At 37.1% G+C, this 21,246-nt stretch overlaps 1 protein-coding gene across 9 annotated transcripts in view; it reads right to left on the bottom strand.

Annotated features, from left to right (window-relative positions):
- HELZ (helicase with zinc finger) overlaps nt 1-21,246 on the bottom strand; it is a 155,961-nt gene that overhangs the window by 62,696 nt on the left and 72,019 nt on the right. For 8 of the 9 annotated variants that reach the window (XM_034641000.1, XM_034640999.1, XM_034640997.1 and 5 more), the window contains 8 exons: nt 20,279-20,612; nt 19,288-19,418; nt 13,523-13,702; nt 12,910-13,014; nt 6,212-6,390; nt 3,299-3,417; nt 1,575-1,720; nt 162-309 (listed from right to left, as the gene is read on the bottom strand). In XM_034641000.1, coding sequence (XP_034496891.1) covers nt 162-309; nt 1,575-1,720; nt 3,299-3,417; nt 6,212-6,390; nt 12,910-13,014; nt 13,523-13,702; nt 19,288-19,418; nt 20,279-20,612 — 1,342 coding nt within the window. The remainder of the gene's footprint in view (nt 1-161; nt 310-1,574; nt 1,721-3,298; nt 3,418-6,211; nt 6,391-12,909; nt 13,015-13,522; nt 13,703-19,287; nt 19,419-20,278; nt 20,613-21,246) is intronic. The other variant, XM_019805304.2, reaches the window with a different exon arrangement.

Raw genomic sequence — 21,246 nt, 5'->3', positions numbered from 1 at the left:
TCATCTTCACAAATCAATGTTATACAAAAAGAATACACTTTACATCCTATTTTCATGTAAATGACATACAATAGGATGTCAACCGAAAATCGTAAATAAACACTCAACAAGAACAGACCATGTGACTGTGAAAATAACAATCTCCAAAAGAATTAAGGTACCTCTGCATTATTATAAAAAGCTGTGCTATTTTTTTCTTGTACATCTTCCCCTCGTGCTGTAAAAAAAGTTAGTGGGTAGAAATCCTTGTGTGCTGGTTGCTTTCCACTGGCCATCAGTTTGCCCTCATAGAAGAGCTCAGAGGTGTAACTGCCAAAAAAGACCAAAATAAAGAAAGAAATAAATAGAAATTTATCATCAAAATTAACTCCACCCATAAGGAAAAAAATTATCAGTCAATTCTAATAATGCTACTTTCTGTCCTTGATTAATTTTAATTCAAACACCTAACACCTATGAGGGCAAGATTTTCCCCAAAATTAACCACAGCAATAACAACAGAGTAGGCTCCTGGAATACCACTGCTAAATGAATTAATCTGGTCAGGTATGAAGCCAGAGTATAGAAAGAAAAGGAAAAAATGACAATAGTTCAATACCAGATGAGAATCTTGCTCTATAAGGAAACTGCTAGCTATTTTCTTGGTTAATACATATTTTGATTTATATGGATCATTTACTTACACATGCAAACACAAAGATATACAGACACTGAAACACACACAACTGAAGGACAAACAAGTCTTCAGCTACAAAAAGAATACTTTTTACTGATGAAAATACTATCTAAGTACTTGATCCATTATTGACTGCAGCAAATGACTGGCAACTAATAAAGAGGATCACTTTTTAAGAGATGATAAAAGCCATTAAATCTAAATTTATTTTTATATCTATCTTACTGTTTTCAAAGAAACCTAAAAACGGTTTTCACTGACTAACATAATATTATTAAATTTTACTACACTTTCAAAAACTGTAAGTTTTTGGCACGGTAGTGACTGGAAAGGGGCTTTCCAGAGTGCTGCTAATGTTCTGTTTCTTAACCTGGATGCAGGGTTACATAGATACATTCAATCTGTGACTGTTCACTGAGCTGTCATTTATGATATTTTTACTTTTAGAGATGCATACTATATTTAATAGAAATCTTTAAAAACTTTATGACTAAGTTTCATGGTTTTTCCTTCCTTGCTTGCTTCCTTCCTTCTTTCCTTACTTTTAAAACAGATTCCTTGTATAACACAGCCAGACATATAAGAAATTGTGTGTTCTGTCAATATATCTGTTTATTACATCATGTAGTTTTACATATATATTATATATTTAGTCGCAGAAAAACATCATAACTGGTAGAACCTAAAATTTTAGTTTCCAGGACTACCCTATTTTGTGAAAAATTACAGCTGACCTTTGAGGTACTCTTTTTCAGAAATAAAATTTAACATAATTTGCAATGCCAGGGACACCATATAATTGTGCAGGGAACAGCCTGTTTCCTCATACCACTGCCATACTGAGTTCCCTCCCACCGGACTGCAGAAAGTGTGATACAGAGGGGCAGTTCACACCTACTTGATGATAGCTTCATGGGAGCGGTAGTTCTCACATAGGAGGATCCTACATGGAAATTCGGCAGGGTAATGCTCATAGAGTCGATCAAGTAATGAAACATGAAGGTTTCTCTCCCTGGCAAACTCGCTGTAAACAAAAGGACTGAGCTGTAACAGACAAACATACAGAGAAAATTTAACTAAATATGCAAGTAGTACTTTTTTAACCTACTTATAAAAAACTCCACTATGCTGAAACCTCTGATGTACTAAATCTCAACATGCCGAATGCTGGAATAAGCAGAATCAAGAATACTTTCTCTGAACCAGTTTACTACTATAAGGAACTAGGCAAAAATTTCTAACTTTTCGTTTCAGTATATTCACAGTAGCATAGAGTTTCTACACATAGGTTAACAAAGGGCTCTTCCAACATAATAATAAATAGCTATTACTTCAGTAACTTCAGGGATGCAACCCATTGCATCGTTGGGGGAGTTAACCAGTTATTGCACTAAAACTGATCAACTATTTAAAAGGGTGAGCTGGAAGGATATATAGCCTCTGATGAAAAAATTTGTTTTTAATAATCAGCAAAATAATGCTTTGTATCTCATAAAGTATAAGGAGACATTCTTCATCATACCTCTGACCACTAAAGAACAAAATTAAACTACTTTTGGAAAAGAAACAAAAACAGAATTTCTTCCTCTACATTCAACTCTTTCCTGGATGTTGTCACAGCTATAATACTACATAGGTTCAATCTCGACTGCAGCAGAAGAGAAAGAACTTCAAACTGCAACTTTATAAAACAAAGATTAATAGAAAAATTCTATTTCTCTTTCCTTATATAGGTACTGAAATACATAAAATCAGACACGTTCTTTGAGATGTGGGCTATTATTTTGAATTAAGTGTACTCTGTTTCCTATGATGGCAAAAAAAATCAACCCTTCCTGGGGGCGCCAGGGTGGCACAGCGGTTAGGCGTCTGCCTTCGGCTCAGGGCGTGATCCCGGCGTTATGGGATCGAGCCCCACATCAGGTTCTTCCGCTATGAGCCTGCTTCTTCCTCTCCCACTCCCCCTGCTTGTGTTCCCTCTCGCTGGCTGTCTCTATCTCTGTCGAATTAAAAAAAAAAAAAAATCTTTAAAAAAATCAACCCTTCCTGAAAACAAATGTTAGGGACAAGAGTTGGGGAACTGTGGGAAGGATAACTTAAATTTCTTTTCTTTTTTTTTTTTAAAGATTTTATTTATTTATTCAACAGAGATAGAGACAGCCAGCAAGAGAGGGAACACAAGCAGGGGGAGTGGGAGAGGAAGAGGCAGGCTCATAGCAGAGGAGTCTGATGTGGGGCTCGATCCCATAACGCCGGGATCACGCCCCAAGCCGAAGGCAGACACTTAACCACTGTGCCACCCAGGCGCCCCTTAAATTTATTTTCTAAAGAAAAGTAAAAATAAAATATTCACACTCCAGAAAGCTGATCTTCAAATTAAAAGCATGAAAACTGTAACACTGACAGATTCATTCATTCCACTCTCTATCCAAAGGAAAAAAACACTAGGATAGTAATTTTCCTTCAGAAAAAGCAGTATTTTTCATTATTAGTGCAGAAATATTTAAAGTACTTAAACTGTAATACATGCCACAGTTTCATAGAACATTTTAGAAAATAGAATATTAAACATCAAAATATAATTAGTAGTTCCTTTAATGTGATGGCTCAGAGGGTGCATACCTGCATGTGGTCACCAGCCAAGACAATCCGAGTGTTCTTAGTTGCTAATGCTAGAGGCATAATGGTTTCACACTCCATGGCCTGGGCAGCTTCATCTAATAGAATGTGTGTAAAAAACCCTACAAAGTACAGTATAAACACAGTAAAGCATCTCACGGCAGCAATAAAGGTAGCAGTACTTCTTTCCTTTTCTGCTACGGAAAGAGTTCAGTGTCCTGATTTCAGAGCAATCCTCAATTTAGAAAATCATTAATTTAAATGATTATTTAAAGAACAGAGATGAAAAGAAATATCTATTTTACCCAATAATAGATTCGAAATCGCATCTGGTGCTAAGGGCCCCAAGACAAACAGCTGACTGACATATAAAAAAGATGTTTGAAGTACAAGATAGCAGCTTTTCACCAAAAAGAAGGGCTGGCAACTGAACACTGATAGTCCTTTCACTATTTATGTGGTGAAATAGCGAAAATAAAACGATGGTAGTTTACAAGTAACTTTAGCTTTATCATGCATATTAAACATTAAAGAAAATCATAGCTGAAATTAATGTAAGGGAGAAAATTATAATCCAACCTTGACTGAAACAAAGGGGCTATTGATTAGCAGATTCACTAATTTGATTATTTAGGGATTTGTGTGTGCGTGTGTGTACGTGTGTGTAAAATTATTTAGTCTAAGAGCCTACGCTGGCTGAAAAACAAAATCACCAGTGTGCAAAAAATGACAGATGCCAACCATTTTTAGTAGGCGGCATCCCACGTCTTGAGTGCTACTGCCGCTCACACTGGGGCACAGAATTCTGTGTACAGAAGGGAGGAGAAAGCCCCTTCCCCTTAATTGGGGGGGTGGGGAAGAGGCAAAAATCTCACGGCCTCCATGTGGAGAAGGAAAAAGATCTCCCCTACTGCCAACACACTGAGGTAGGAAGAAGGGGGCCTTCTTTTTACTAGCAGAGCAAAGGAACAAAACAGCTTCTCAACAGAATGACAAAATTCTAAAGCTCTCTGGATTAATTAGCCTCCTGTGAGGAGGGCCCAAGAACCGAACCTCTATTTCTATCCCTATTTCCATGACTATCCACAAGTTCCAAACCATTTTTTATGCAACTTTCTAATGCAACTTGTTTTTAGGTTGGGAACCTTCTAAATCTTACTGACTGGCAGTAATAACCACCATCAGCATCCATTCATACAAATGGTTACGGCTGATAGCGTAAGTATCAGTAACTGTTGTCTATTTCCCCGACAGTGGCCTAATCATGATAGAGGCTTGTGCATTTTTCTCCCTGTTAAGGAGACTTTGTGCTTTTTGTTTTACAAAACTAATTACTTGAAAACTACTGTTTTCATTAGATAACATTTTAATTAAATAGATCCAGGCTTCAATCAGGAACTGGATATATCATGAAACTGTTAAGCTATTGCTTAAGCTAGTAAAGGTACCTTGAATTAATCAAACTGATTTAGCCTGAGCCTTGGTTTTCGTATCTGTAAAAGAACCCTTCCTCCATAGGGCTGATATGAGAATTAAATGAAATCAAGTATCAACAGCGCCCAGAACAAAGCACATAGGCAACTTCTAAGTATTCTTCTATATTCTTGCTCTTCAAAGCCATTCTTTACTTTCCCACAAAACTATACTGTTTAGGTTTGGGCATTTCATCTAAGTGGAAAATAGGCGGAGTATAACCATGAAGTAACGAGACTGATCGTTAAATAAACACACCAAAATTTACATTTCAAATAAGTGTTGTTCCATTCAAAGAAGTCATTTGGGAGGAAACAGAACTCACTCCAATGATGCAGTCACTGTTCAAAACAGTTTTGAAACTCTGCTTTTGTAACTGCCCTTACCAGCCAGCCATGAGCTGTACGCACAAGAAAGTCTCATTACATGAGAGGCACGTCTCTCTCTCTTTTTTTTTTTTTTTACCCCTAATGGTATTGCTCAGTTTGATCACCTACCTTATTTACCAGACATGTCTCAGAAAGATTTTGAAGCTTTTCTAAAATTAAATCTACCCTCAAAAAAGAAAGTTTGGCCACCATTCATTCATTTAAGATAAACAGAGGTTTATCAAGGGACTCCAGGGGTCTATACCCTGGGCCAGGTGCCAGGAATTCAAGGTGAAGAGAACAGTATCTACCTTCCAGGGGCTTGAATGTTCAAAAGAATCTGTCACTGGCTCTGAAAGCAATTCCAAAAGGAGAGAGCAAAAAAGTGTTGAGCAATGTGAACCATTATAATATGGCAGTAATAAATGAATATTCTTCCAAAGCAAACGCCTTAAAGTGGTACCACTTTTTGATGGTTAAGTTCTGCCATACTTATAGAATTACTTGTCACCTTATACTATATTTCATATTAGTCTGATTTTACAGATTCCTGTACTTAAATAATTTTAATAGTATGTCTAAAAAACCTATCATGATTGCTGTCTCTACATACTGTATAACACAAAAGCATTTTAAAACAAAAACTTGAGAAAATTGTAAAAACAAACAAACATCAACATTATCCAACTTGAATTTTTCACATGACCAATAGTAAGTATATACTATCTGACAAGAGAACAAACAGAAAAGTGGTTACTCAAATGTCTAAACTAGGGGTTGACTTTTTTTTTTTTTTTTTTTTGGTAAAGGGCCAAACAGTATATATTTTAGGTTTTGTTGGCCATACAATCTCTGTTGCATCTACTCAACTCAGCTACTGTGGCACAAAGGCACCCATACATAATAAATAGGTAAATAAATGGGCATGGCTGTGTTCCATCCAATAAAACTTTACAAAAACAGACGACAGGCCAGATTTGGCCCAAAGGCTATAATTTGCCAACCCCTGGTCTAAACTGAATAAAGAAGCCCTATGCATTCAGAAACACCCTATCTGTGTCTTGAGTCAGCATACCAGGTTCAAGGTCCAACTGACAGAGGTACTGGGAAGTATTCAATGTAACAACCACCACTCTGTGTTTAAGAATATCTTCTTTCTGTGGCATCTGAAAGGTGGAATGTGCGCTTGAGATCAAACAGTACTGATGCACAACTGGGTGGACAGTCTTTACCCAGCGATTTCTGAAATATACCCTATAAAAGAAGATAACATTTCCTATTTATATTTATTAACATCTTAACAGCATAATAAAAAAATTAACATTATTACGTTAAGACTACCATATCTAGAAATTAACAAATAAATCTGATAACCATTAACACTCTACTGAATTAGAATTTACACACAACTGTGACTATGCCCTACCAAAAAAAGGATTCAAACAGAAAGCATATGCACTATCATAAAATAAATACCTAATTATTTTTAAGTGTTCAGATTAATCTTACAACAGAATTGACACACAGTTCCATAAGCACCATAGTTTTTTAAGTTCAAAACATTCCCGTTTGGGAATTACATTTTTTCTAGAATATTCTTACAAAAATAAACTTAATTCATATTGTAATTATCTATGCTAGTAAAAAACAATGAGTTGCACACCTACAACAGAAACATAAAAGTTATCTGCATTCACTTCAGAATATATTCTTATTCCCATGTTTAAATCTAAAGGAGGTTTATCTAAATTACCTAAAGGAGATTTAAAACTAAATTCAAATTTTGGACAATCAGAAAAATCTTAAGAAAGAGCATCTCTTCCATTGATTTCAAAAGAAAAACATTAATAGGCCTCATGCACTAGACAACAAAAATGGTACAGAAACAACTTATCCATCCATCCACCTACCCACCCATCTCTCACCCACTCATATTTAACAAAGATCTACTGGGTGTCTACTACGCTCCAGCACAGAGACAAATCACAGGGTTTCCAAGCTTTCATAAAGGCTTTGATTTACTCTGATTTTAATGGAAAGCCATCAGAGAGTTCTGACAGGGCAGTCACATGATCTGACTTATTTTGCTAAAGGACCACTCTGTTTCTCTGGACAGAATATACAGTTTGGGGAGGTGGACAGGGGGAGGGCTGGACAGTGGTGTGCTGGTAAATGTTAAACAACCAGTTTGGAGGGGAGGGGTGGAGCTGATCTGTAATGTTTGTTGACTTCTGTGGCATAAAATCCACTACCATGGCCAATTTCAAGCTACCAACATGATGTCACCAAACGCGAATTTGGGAAGACAGGTACATGACTGGGTCTCACAAGCCACTACAAGCTAGCTGCACTATGCGCCTGACTGGAAAAGAGGCAGGGGCAGAGGGGAGAGAGGCAGGGAGACCAGTTTGGAGGTTGTTATGAGGGTCTAGACAAGAAAAAAATGACAGCTTGGACCAGGGTGGCAACAGTAAACACGTGAAAATGGTTGGATTTGCTACACATTTTGAGAGTAATGCTGACAGGATTTAGTGAACCAGATGTGCAATTTAAGAGAAAGGATGATTCTGCACCTTTGAAACTAGATGAATGACAGTGGCATTTACAAAGATGGTGAAACCGAGGAACAGATTTGAATTGCAAACAGAATTCAGCTGTGGACAAATTCAGTAGCCGACATCCATGTAGGGATATTCAATAAGCAGGGGGATATGTAAGTCTGAAGTTCAGGAGAATGTCTGGGACAAGAAATATACAATCGGGATAATATTTAAGCCTTGGGACTAGATGAGATCAGCTAGAGAGGAAGTGCAGATAAAAAAGAAACTAGCTGGGAGAATGATTGATGGTTACCCCAACATTTAGAGGCAGGGAAAAGAAGAGGGAAACAGTAAAGGAAACTGGCAAAAAGCAGTCAAAGAAGTAAAAAAGAACTCAAGAGAGCATGGGGTCCAAACAAGGGATACAGACGTCCATGTTACTGAATCTTTTGGAAATTCTCCAGGCCCATCGCAGGACTTGACTATTGGCAGCATCCAGCTCTGTGGCTGGTCCCTCCCTGCAACACTCTCTGGCCTCAGCCTCCATGACTCAACCTCTCCCTGCCTTCACTCTTCCTCTCTAGGTTAGGGTTCTCCCCGGCTTACTCAACACACACTCATCTTCTCGAGCTCTATTTCCTGCCTGTCCATCTCACCAGGCCCATGGCTTCCATCACCACCAGTACTCCAGTGACTCATACATTTTTCTCTCTCCAGCCAAGACCTCATCTCCAGGATGCGTATCAACTTTTTATTTAACATTTGTCTCCTTTAGGATATCTCAAAGGCAGCTCAAATGTAATATGCACAAAACCTAATCTCACGATCTTTTAAAATGTGTTCTCACCTTTCATGAAACATTTAAAACTGGTTATTACTTTTTAAGCACCGGGAAAAAAAAGTATTTAATAAATATAAATTAGAAAAATAAAGAAATATTTTAAAAACACTACTCAGATAGGAAGGGCAGTAAACTTGGTAAAAGTAACCAGTATCACTTCTAAAAGATGCAAAAATGGGTGCGCCTGGGTGGCTCAGTCAGTTAAGCGTCTGCCTTGGGCATGGGTCACAATCCCGGGGGCCTGATCCCAGGGGCCGCATCGGGCTCCCTACTCAGCGGAGAGCATGCTTCTTCCTCTCCCCCTACCACTCCCCCTGCTCGTGCTCGCACTCTCTCTCTCAAATAAGTAAAATCTTTTAAATAAAGAAATAAATAATAAAAGATACAAAAATGTTAAACAACATGTTTTAGGTTTTAATAAAAAATGTTTAATCAGATCAGTGAAACGGAATTTACTTTTAAATAAATGAAAAATCACATTTTACAAATTATCTGAAAAAATCATTTATACATTATGATTCCATTAATATGAACTAAAATAATGTGCATTTAAACATAGAAATTAATAGGAACTAAACTCCAAAATGTTAAAAGTATTTATCTCTGTGTGTTGATTATACATAATTTTATTTTCTTTCTTGTTCTTCTCTATATTTTCCATACTTTCCTAAATGAACATTTCATTGTAAAACTGAAAAAAATGGTTTTCCAATTGCTCATCAATACAGATGCCAAGCACCACTTATCCCTCAAAGGAAAAATAAAAATTGAAGTTCTAAGTCTCACTACTGACTTTTTTTGCAATTACCTTGGAAAGCCACCTCAAGCTGAAGCTGGTAAGAAGACAAAGTTTGATCGTTAAGCCTGTATTTCCTTAAAGGTACAATATTCTATGTGGACTTCAAAAAGATTTAAGTACTTTCTTGGTCTTTCATTTTGTGCAACATTTAAGGTGCACACTCTCTATAAGATTATTTAAAACACACCCAACATTTTTCAAAACTGGAGAACAATGACAAGTGACATCTTCAAGCTGATAGTATGAAATGTGACACCAATTAAGAAATTTATATATTTCTAGGAACAAACCATCCACAGATCCCACATGAATTATGATTGTTAAAGTAGGAGATTGTCTGGTAATAGGAAATTTTAATTCACTGAAATTTTATTTGTGTACTGAATTCATATACAATAAACAACACCCCAAAATGTTATTACACAAGATACTACAGAATGAGAAAGACCTGATCCCAGAATAAAATCTATTACTCTGAAGATCTGTATAAAACAAATACCATCTATTTGCCCAGAAAGCAATAAATATACACTCTCTCCATAGATAACCTCCATCTACTAAGTAATAAGTCCGCCGGAACCAGATACCGATCTTCAGAACCATACACAGAAGCTGTGTTTTCCTCTCTAGTCCATCTTAAGGTCTACTAATGCTAAGGAAGTAAGAAGCAAAAGCCAAAATGAAATATAATCTAAAATGGTTTCTAAAACCTCCATCCCCAAATAGTTTAACCTCAACTCCTGGCAAGTAATAGAATTTTATACATTTCGTAGTGAAGAGAAGGGCCATATGCACCCCAATGTTCATAGCAGCATTGTCCACAATAGCTAAATCGTGGAAGGAGCCGAGATGCCCCTCAACAGACGACCGGATTAAGAAGCTGTGGTCCATATATACAATGGAATATTACTCAGCTATAAGAAAGAACGCATTCTCAACATTTGCTGCAACATGGACGGCACTGGAGCAGATAATGCTAAGTGAAATAAGTCAAGCAGAGAAAGACAATTATCAAATGATTTCTCTCATCTATGGAACATAAGAACTAGGGTGATCAGTAGGGGAAGAAAGGGATAAAGAAAGGGGGGGTAATCAGAAGGGGGAATGAAACATGAGAGACTATGGACTATGAGAAACAAACTGAGGACTTCAGAGGGGAGGGGGGTGGGGGAATGGGATAGACTGGTGATGGGTGGTAAGGAGGGCACATATTGCATGGTGCACTGGGTGTTATACGCAACTAATGGAGCATCGAACTTTACATCGGAATCCGGGGATGTACTGTATGGTGACTAACATAATATAATAAAAAATCATTTAAAAAAAAAAGAATTTTATACATTTCAACCATAAGTGTGTATTATTTAAACATATGTACTGTATTAAACTATTTAATGTTTAGGACCATTTTCACACTTGATGGCATTTGCCACGGCCCACTCTAGACTACACGAGGCAGAACGCAAACTCTTCAACCATCTTACACCACAGAGACAGCACATCTTCAAAGTCACACACAGACACTTAGTGCCCCCTTGTGTTCTTTCCCCTGTATCCTGGGACAGATAAAGTTAATCTCCCTAGAGTGCTCAGCCATGCTAATTTCCTCTATCCCATCTCCCATACCTCTCATGTTTGTTGTCCATCAGGATAATCACAAATTAATCTGAGTCAATGTAATAACAGATGTTACTAATAAGTTTTAAGAATTCAATGCACTATCCTCCTAGGTAACACATTCACAAGTTAACATCATTCCCAAAGAGAAAAACCATGGTGAAAATATAGAACCACAAAAAGAAAAGATTTAGGAAAAACCAAGCCTTTTCTTATTTTATTCCATTTACTAAATGAAATAACTCAAAAGTTATATTTAAATACTTTTCCAGCTTTTTGCCTGAACCACTCTTGAGACTTATGGAGAGGCGAGATTTTCAGCTAAAGAACAAGTTTCTGTATCTGTATCCAGCTTTTTGCCTGACCCACTCTTGGGACTTATGGAGAGGTGAGATTTTCCGCTAAAGAGCAAGCTTCTGTATCTGGGCCCCTATAAGTACACATATATTCTATTGAGACGTAACTTCTTATTCTACACTTTTCGATGCACAACCTGTTGGATTATAACCTTCAAAACATAATTTTCACGTGGGAAAAGTTAAACATAATGCTAGTCACACGGCAGACGTTAATGTTTACCAACAACAGTTCTTCAGCCCCAACTATCAAATGACCTATCCTAGGTCAATCAAGATGTGATGGGGCTTTTTACTCCATTGCTTCCAAGCCCAAGCACACCATGATAATTGAGGTTGTCACAGTTCCTACCTAACACATACATACACAAACATAAACACACACACCAACAATAAAAGCAAACGAAACACCTCCATTAAAGTAAGAACACTCATAGCAAAACTGCTACTAGCTACTAGCTACTGAGTTTTTACTTATGACTAAAAAAGATTAGACTCTGAAGCAAACTTACATACAAAGTTACTGATGAACTTATCCAGTGATAAATACCACATTTTCATTTACAGTGATTGTATATATGTGATATTTTCTTATTAAATCAACTGGATCCTACTTAAAATAATTATTTCTGCTCTAATTTATCTTCCAGAGTGAAAACAAAGTACGGTATAAAAACCTGTGTTAGCAGGCCACACCACCTTTTCTCTTTTGTTCTTTTTTAATGCAATCGTAAAATCATTCAAATGGCTTTGGTTGTGGTTATTAAGAATTAAATAGCATAATCTCATTTTTCTACGCCTGGACTCAACTAGAAATAAAAAGTTAGTGGATTATGATTCAAAAGTGTGGTTAGAAATTAATTTATAAGCAATAATTATATTCGAACAACACAGGGCATGACATATTAGTTTGTAAAATGGCAAAACTAAACATTAATTCATATAACAATGAAAGCAAATGGTGTATTAACAACCATTTAATGATTCTTTATTGTTTTCTGAAGAAAAGGATTTTATTCCCCCACAATCCATATTTAAGTATATTTCATATCCATATACACTCAAGACGACCTTTCTATATCAATATAAACTTTTCTTTGACACTTTGTCTCTTAAATGATAGCAAAAAATTGTAAATACCAGTCAGTTACATTTCGTTGCAGAAATCATTTCAATATTTCATGCTTCTCTAAAATGTAGCTTCTACAAAATTACCTGCATGATCACAGTCAAAATTTTATATCTACTGCATGACTACTCTGCCATGCAAAATATGCTGGAATTTTAATTAAATTTGTTTTAAGTAAATCATATTTATATTATTTCATCATAATAGCTTTTAGAGGTACACATCAAAATTTGCTCAGATTGTAACAACATTTTTACATATAAAGCTTAAAAAAGGATGTCTTTCTCTTTACTTAATGTTGAAGAAATGAATGGTGGAAGATTTTTAAATTTCTCCTTAATTTTAAATGACTGCTTCAAAAGGCATCACCTCCAAATGCCAATATACAGTTGAAAGATTTTGTGTTCTTCAAGTTACTAAAATCTTTACAGACACCTTTTCTTAAGAATAATAAAGTATGATACAGATACATAATAAGCCTTAAAAAATACCTGAGAGGTCTTGCCTGGGGATTGCCTGCTTCTACATATGGATGTAAATAATCCTTTATGTAGAGGTCAGCAGCACTATTAGAATGGGTGCAAATGAGGATCCTGCTGAAATAAATGGTGCAAATAAAAAGAATGATAAAACACAAAACTACTCAAGCAGTATAATACCAAACAAAAGCAGTGGCCAACTTAATATCATACATTTCCCTCAACCTATTCAGCAATCTCCAACACATTATTCAATGATGTTTTCAGGAAACTATTACTCTTTAAGGTGAAAGGAAACAAGTTCCCCCAAATTATTTTTCACACAGAACTTTTATGCGCCCAACTCTTTTGGCTATACCATATATCACAATTCCTTAGCAGACCTGGGAATTTTGATGACTATTTGAAAGCTATCATTCTCTACGTTGCCCATTTTTAAAAACAGTATGTTTTAAAAGAATTCAAATTTTAGTCCTTTGGGGTTTTGGAGTGGGTCTTTTTTTTTTTTTTTTTAATTTTTCCAACCTGAATTAAAATGGTCTTGCTAGCCTTAGCTTTGTACTCACAATAAGGACAGAGGCTGTGCCCTAATGATGAAATCAGAGCACACATACCACCATCTCACCTCGTCTCCTGCTGCTGGAGTATGTGCTTGACGGCCTGAGCTAGAGTGAACGTTTTGCCTGTCCCATAGGGTCCAATGATGAGAACAGGAGGCAGCTGTATTGACAGGGGAGTTGTAATGGCCAGAACAGCCTCTTTCTGTTTTGCATTTAGCCGAGGATCCAACTGCTCATCCCATTGTCTACAGAAAATAAGAGTTTATTTTAAACACATGCATCTTATAAATAAACAAAACACAAGAGAATCCTAAATTTTACTGAACCGGTAAAAATACTGAAGACCCAGAGCATCTACAAAAACAAATGCTTATTCGCAAACTTCTTTTCAGAAAATTACCCAACAGAGTCAGTGCAGGGTGCTTCACTACGTTGATCGAACTCACTTTAATTACTTTGTCCTATTCCAAATGCAAGAAGGTTTTGATAACTAAAGAAACACACACACTTCTAGCCTAGCTGCTACCAAGTCTATTAATAGTAATGGCAATGTCTCAAAATTTTAATTTCCCTCTGTTACATAAAAGGATCAGAAAACTTTTTTTTCTGGAAATAAAGAAGTGTTAGTTTCTTTGCACAGTAAGTAAAATACAAAAGGGAGACAAACCGAATTTCAAATTCTAGTCCACTGAAAGCTCTCTTCAGTGAAGTTTAAAACAAGAGGGGAAAAAAAAAAAAACGCGTATGTTCCTGGTTAAGAGATATTAAACATTTACAATGTTCTTAATTCAGAAAATAGCAGTTTTGTTTCTTTTTTTAAAAGGTATCAAAGACAGGTGGGTGCCTGCGTGGCTCAGTTGGATAAGCATCTGCCTTCAGCTCAGGTCATGATCCCAGGGTCCTGGGATCAAGCCCCATGGCAGGTTTCCTGCTCAGTGGGGAGCCCGCTTCTCCCTCTCCTCTCCATTCGTGCTCTATGTCTGTTGCTATCTCTGTTTCTCTCTCTCAAATAAATTCTTTAAAAAAAAAAGTATCAAAGGCCAAACAATATGAAATGTTTTCTAATATTTTCCCCCATACACATAATGTACATATGTCCTATTTTTCAGGGTAGAGAACACCTGTCACAGCAGCACAAATGGTCGCTGTAATGGGATCTATCTTACAAGTGTCCTTTCTATGACTTGGCTAGGTTTCCAAGATTTAAATGGACAGCAGATGCTAAAAGGGATCAAACCAAGTGGAGAATCAACGGCATTCTTTCCCACGACTACAATTAAAATTCTAAATATTGCAACAACTATGGTAAAAATGATAGGGATGTGAACCAAAATAGGAAGGGTGTGTAAAGAGATGCTTAGAAAATTTACATTCAAAGTGCCTACAAAATAATCCTGCAAAACGAGAACGTGGTTTAGACGGGAAAATTCCTTCTCTCAGAGGCTGTACTCTACAGCAATCAGAAACTAGTTATTCATGGGAAATCTTAATACTTTCAGTTTTTAAAAATTGTAACTAATGCTATATTCGGACAGATAATTTCAAACAAACCAAAGTCTCAGGGGAAATGTAAAACTTTAGAAAATAAACTTTGACTATATAAACATGCCATTACTTATTTTTTTGAAACTCAAAATTTTTAAGTAAAAAACAAAAGAACTCTGACCAGTGGCACTAGATTTCCTGGAAACCATTCACTAAAGCTCAAGCTTTTTACTTCAAAGAATCTCTCATCATTAAACAGCTTATTTACTCATAATTCTGCCAGCACCCAGCAATGTTCCATTTTCTGTAAAAGAGGAAATTACTTTAGGTAATCACTAAATCCAGATCTAATATCTGTGGAGAACTGTGGATTGGTTACCTCAAACCATTCATGGCATCTCCTCTGCCTTCCTCTACTACTGACCCCAGAACGCTAAAACACTCCGTTTCTCACCCTCCTCTGCCAGAGCTCCAACTCTGGTCAATGAGCTTATAGGAAGAGGTCCCTCAGAAGGGCTTCTGTTACTCAATAAAACACAAACAAAGTCTCACTAGGAGAAAGCCCTTCTTGCTCCTCTGCCTTCCTCCTTCAGCTGGCTGGAATGGGATCCTGATCAACAAAACTACAGCCACCATCTTATAATCAAGAGGTAACAGACATCAAGAAAATCAGCATGCTCTATGGTGGAGAGGAGGGGAGACCTCAGTTCTGCATGGTCCGGCGAAGCCCTTCCACGTCCTAGACCACCTGCCTCTGGGCTTCTATCTCTACTTGTTTAAGCCACAGTTAGTTCAGTAAACTGTTACTTGCATCCATACCTGACCCCAATGGCTCCTTTATCTATACATGGAGATAATGACATGTGCATCAGATAGTCATTCTAAGATCAAAGAGATAATACACACAAGCTGATTAGAAAAATAATTGAGCAATAAGTGCTCGAATAACGTTAGTTTCTATTACTACGTTCACTGAGGATTCAGAAAAATGACATATTACTTGACCAATACACACTTCCAAAAACAAATAAATGAATTCTTCAAATTTGGTGACTTCAGTGAATTTATAAATGAAACAAATTAGTAAGTTATATACAAAAGTATAAATCTAAGACAGCCATGACGCATTTATAGGTATAGCTCTAAATTACACAATCTCTTTATTTATATAACCCACTCTACTTAGCAACTGCTTCAGTGTAAATAAATGCTCCAGAGCAGATCAGAAACTATCAATGTTGGTCACCTCTGCAGTTTGTGGTCATGAATGAGGAAGGCCAATGAACACAAGTTGTCTTTAGTGTCCCACCTGCTCAATAAAGAGAGGAGGACTTGCAATACACATGCCGGTAAGACCCATCTCAATTTTCACAGTTTAAAATAATAGAGTCTCTTCAGGCTCATTCTGAATAAAAATTATTTAAACCCTGAACCACATTAATTCAAAGTCCTTTTTTCCCCTGGTCTAATGCATTTTTATAATTAATTTACAGACCACATGCTCGAGAATAATTTCGCAACTTCATTTATCTATCTATATCCCCCTATCCCAGAGAAGATTTTAAATGCCTAATGGTTTCTCAGTATACTCCTCCACTCAGACACCTTTTAGTTACTATTTAAATTACAGTGGTATGCAATCTCTTCCTGCTCAGAAGTTTCCTGATACTTGACATTTTCTTAGTTACTGTTGTAGTTAACACTTGCAGTCAGTGGTATTTGAATATACTGTTCTATATGAAATAATTTTCAGAAGTAAGCATATCAAGTACATGCCTAAAAGCTTACTGGTGTGCTCTCACATCCGAAACCCTAATCTCCTTCTTTAAACCTGAAACTCTTAGTAACTTAAAAATGTCACACATCAGGGGCGCCTGGGTGGCACAGCGGTTTAAGCGTCTGCCTTCGGCTCAGGGCGTGATCCCGGCGTTATGGGATCGAGCCCCACATCAGGCTCCTCTGCTGAGAGCCTGCTTCTTCCTCTCCCACTCCCCCTGCTTGTGTTCCCTCTCTCGCTGGCCGTCTCTATCTCTGTCAAATAAATAAAATCTTTAAAAAAAAATGTCACACATCAATAATGTGTTAAGGACCTGTTGAGGATTTACAGATAAATGAGACGTGGTCTCTTCCTTCAAAGAGCTCAGAGTATAATGAAAACAGGAGAAATGTACACAAGTGACAAAAATTAATTTGAGAGAAATTGTGCCTAAAAGCACAAAACTGACTGAATTTAGCAAACAGCAGGTACTCGAGAAATTTTTGTTGCAATAATGAAAATGCAAGGGTCAGGTTCATCTCCTTGAAGGAGAAAGCACTTGAACTGGACTAAATCTTAAAGGACAACAGATGGATCAATAGATCAATACATCAATATTGGGCAAAGATTATTTCAGGGAGAGAAAATCATTTACAGATAAATTGGTGGAGGGGGAAACTCTGAGTTTAATGGGTTTAAAGTCTCAGTTTTGCAAGATGAAAAGGGTCGGGAGAGACTGCATGACAGTGTGAATATACTTAACATTACTAAACTATATACTTAAAAACAGTTTAGAGGGTAAGTTTTGTGTTATGTAAATTTTACCGCAATTTTTTAAAAAATTTGTAAGAAATTAAGTGTAGGGCCAACTAGAGAAACTTCACGATAATTCAATATGGCTAGAGCATGGGGATTTAGAGGGAAAGGGGGGGTGTCAAGTAGAAAAAAATAAAAGAAATCTGAATCTACTGTTGGAGCAACCTGTCAATGGAACCACATAATAAAAGGTTGGTGTTCAGCTGCTCAGACTATCCACGCATCAAGGATACACCTTCAGAGATTTGTAACCACTGAAATGAAATGATTGTTTTAGCAAACGAACTGAGGAAGAAATATGTGGATTGGACCAGAGAACAGAGACTAGACTGCAGGACAGAAGACTGACTAGAAGGCTACTTACATAGTCCAGCTCTAAATTACACACTGGCTGTAAGAACAGAAGGAGGGGGAAGGGTGCAAAGAAGGTGAATCAAATGGCAACTGAGAAGACTGGAGTTTTACAATTAGTAGATCACTGATTACGTTCAGAAGAGTGAAGAAGTGGAAAACAGAGATCACAGGATGAGTATAAAGAAGTGTGGAAATACATAAACTACTCCTGCTCAAGAATTTTGGCAGTAAAAAGAAGAAAGGGAAAAAGATAGTAAGGGTAAGCGAAACAAGGGAGAAATGATTTGGTTTTTCTGTTGTAAGGCGTCTTGTGCTTTGTTCTGTTTTTAGAACTGAAAGAAATGGAATGTGGGGAAGAGATATATGCCACTTCTAGGCCTGGCCCATAAAAATTTCCTACGTGATCCCCTGTGCTCATTCTTGCCCTGCCTGCCAGCTGGATGTCAACATGCAGGGAGAAACCGTGGAAACCACTCACTGAAGATACCAGGGCCTCCATCAGTGGTGAAGCAGGGCCACCCAACCATGACTGGATTGACACGTGATAAATATAGAACCTTCCATTGTGTACAGCCACTGAGATTAAAAAAGAAAGAAAGAAAAGGTGGAATGAGCAGGGCAGCAGCAGGGGCCAAAAAGATAAAAACTCAGGGAAAAGGATGAGAAGAAAGATGCCGTCTCACAGCTGTCACAGTCTGCAAACAAATTAGAAATACCCTTATAAGGACACTTATGAAGATGTGCCAAAGTGAATTTAAGCAGGAAAATATTTATACAACCATTAACCTCAGAGCAGTTTCTGAAATACAATCTTCTATCACACTTTTCCTATTTTCTTTTTTTTTTTTTTTAAGATTTTATTTATTTATTTGACAGAGATAGAGACAGCCAGCGAGAGAGGGAACACAAGCAGGGGGAGTGGGAGAGGAAGAAGCAGGCTCATAGCGGAGGAGCCTGACGTGGGGCTCGATCCCATAATGCCGGGATCACGCCCTGAGCCGAAGGCAGACGCTTAACCGCTGTGCCACCCAGGCGCCCCACTTTTTCTATTTTCTTAAATTACAAAAATGTCTTTTACATTCAAAAATCATTTTAAATTAACTGTTTGAACCACTTTAAAAGGTCCTAATTTTCCCATTCAACTTATACTCAGAAATATTCCTGAATTGCTTGGCATTCTATCAAATTAAGGCTGTTGAGAAAAGCAACAGAACTCTTAAACTGAGGAAAAGTAAAGAAAGTACACGATGAACTTCAAATGTTTCTTTTAAGAGCTCTTTCACTCTCCCTTCTCCACTAAAACATGGCTCCTGGAGAATATGGCAAATTTGCTTATAAAACCATATTGGCGTTATTTGATACAGAGATTCAATTCACAGTACCATAACTTCCTTTAGTGAGATATCTCCTTTACTGTACCTGTTGGGACTCCAAGGTATGGTTGGAGTCATAGTGGTGTCTGGAAACAAAACCCCATTGTCCTTGATCCTGTCTAGCGCATAATGCATTTCACAGAGGGGTAATCGATTTAATTGAAACTGAAGTTCAACCTGAAACACAAAATAAATTTTTTTTAAATGCATGAATGCAAACATCAGTGCTTTGCAGCTTGCTAAAAATTTTTGTGATGATAACCTTTGAGGGAAGCCAAGTTTAGAGATTTTTTTTTAAGTGCAATCCTATTTTAATAAGAATTATTATGGCTAATATTTGCTTTGTTCATTTTACATAAATTATCTCATTTACTATTACCAATGATGTATAGATCATTATTAACCTCATTTTATATCTAAAGAAAATGAAGTACTTGTGAATCACTTAATATCTAAATAAAGGTTATCTGGTTCCACCATATTCCTATGAATAATATACTTGATAAAATCAGTAGAACATTGTGAAACATCATCTCTTGAGTGATAAAAACCATGCCTAAGACACTGCATCAATTTACTATGAATAAATAATAATCACCAAATTTTGTTTAAAAAGAAGAAAGAAAAATGAATAAAATTTTAAAGATTGGCTTTCCAGTTAAATACGGCAGAGTAAACACACAGTTCACTTAAGAAACCATAAAGAGAGGAGAACACACGCAGATACAACCTCAGATGAGAAATGTCCCTGGATGTGGCTTAGTTTCCTTTAATCTGTTCTTCTATTGCTGATTTAAAATTCTAATCAGAAAGTTTGGCCTTGTATCACACTGGAACTTTGTAGATGTTACATAATTATCGAATTGGTTTCCTCTGAGAGTTACCAGAGATCTAATTCTCCATTCTCCTCTATAACACTTCCAAATCAACTGCACTTCTGGTTACAGCAGAAGATGGAAAACCAAACCGGAACTGTATCAGCTGACAAGGATACTACAGACAACCATAATTCAGTTGCCTCACTTCAAAAAACACACCTGTGTGTCATAATCAGGCCGAAGATTAAGTTCTTCACAGCATTCCCTGGATATCCTTAAAAATATATATTCTTTTGTTTTTTCTTCAATAGTAGCTTCATAAACCTTCTCTTTGGTTCCCTGGGTCTGTACTAACTTCTCTTTAGGGACTGGTAATAAATAAACAGCATTGACTTTGGTCATCACCAGCCGTCCAGCCAAAGTATCTTCAGAAAGTGTTTCAGTAAGCTTAAAGCGACCAAATAGTTGTCCATTCTGAGCATACTTTGCACCTCCAGAAACTCCAGTGAGCATGAAACTTGCTAGAATCTGCAACTGCACTTTAAGGTTGAACCTAAATCAGAAGTAGAAAATGAGTCTGAATGTTTTACATCAAAAACAAAAAACCAGAAGAGCAGAATTAAATCAAATTTAAACATACAAAAAATTAAGACTTCATCATTAATTTCACTCCATTGAGCTACAAACCATATATTACCTTTCTGTCATGAATCCAAGCTGGAAACAACAAAACTTTTTAAGTCAATAAACTCTGACCTAAGTTACATAAAGACATACACTTAGTTGAGTTGAAGAAGACGAGTATTTTTTTAAAAGATTTCATTTATTCATTTGAGAGAGACTGAGCAAGAGCACGAGAGGGAGAAGGGTCAGAGGGAGAAGCAGACTCCCCACTGAGTAGGGAGCCCGACGCAGGACTCCACCCCAGGACTCCAGGATCATGACCTGAGCCAAAGGCAGTCGCTCAACCAACTGAGCTACCCAGGCACCCTGAACACAAACATTTTTAAAACCTGAACATTTAAGGGGCACCTGGGTGGCTCAGTCAGTTAAAGTGTCTACCTTCGGCCCGGGTCATGATCCCAGGGTCCTGGGATCAAGTCCTGCATGGGGGCTCTCTGCTCAGTGAGGAGTCAAGCCTCTCCCCTCAGCTTGTGCTCTCTCTCTCTCTCTCGATCACTCTCTCT

The sequence above is a fragment of the Ailuropoda melanoleuca genome, chromosome 13 (assembly GCF_002007445.2).
Source record: "Ailuropoda melanoleuca isolate Jingjing chromosome 13, ASM200744v2, whole genome shotgun sequence".
Lineage (NCBI taxonomy): Eukaryota > Metazoa > Chordata > Mammalia > Carnivora > Ursidae > Ailuropoda > Ailuropoda melanoleuca.
Note: the sequence above shows the minus strand (reverse complement) of the source record. Positions and strands in the feature narration are given on the sequence as shown.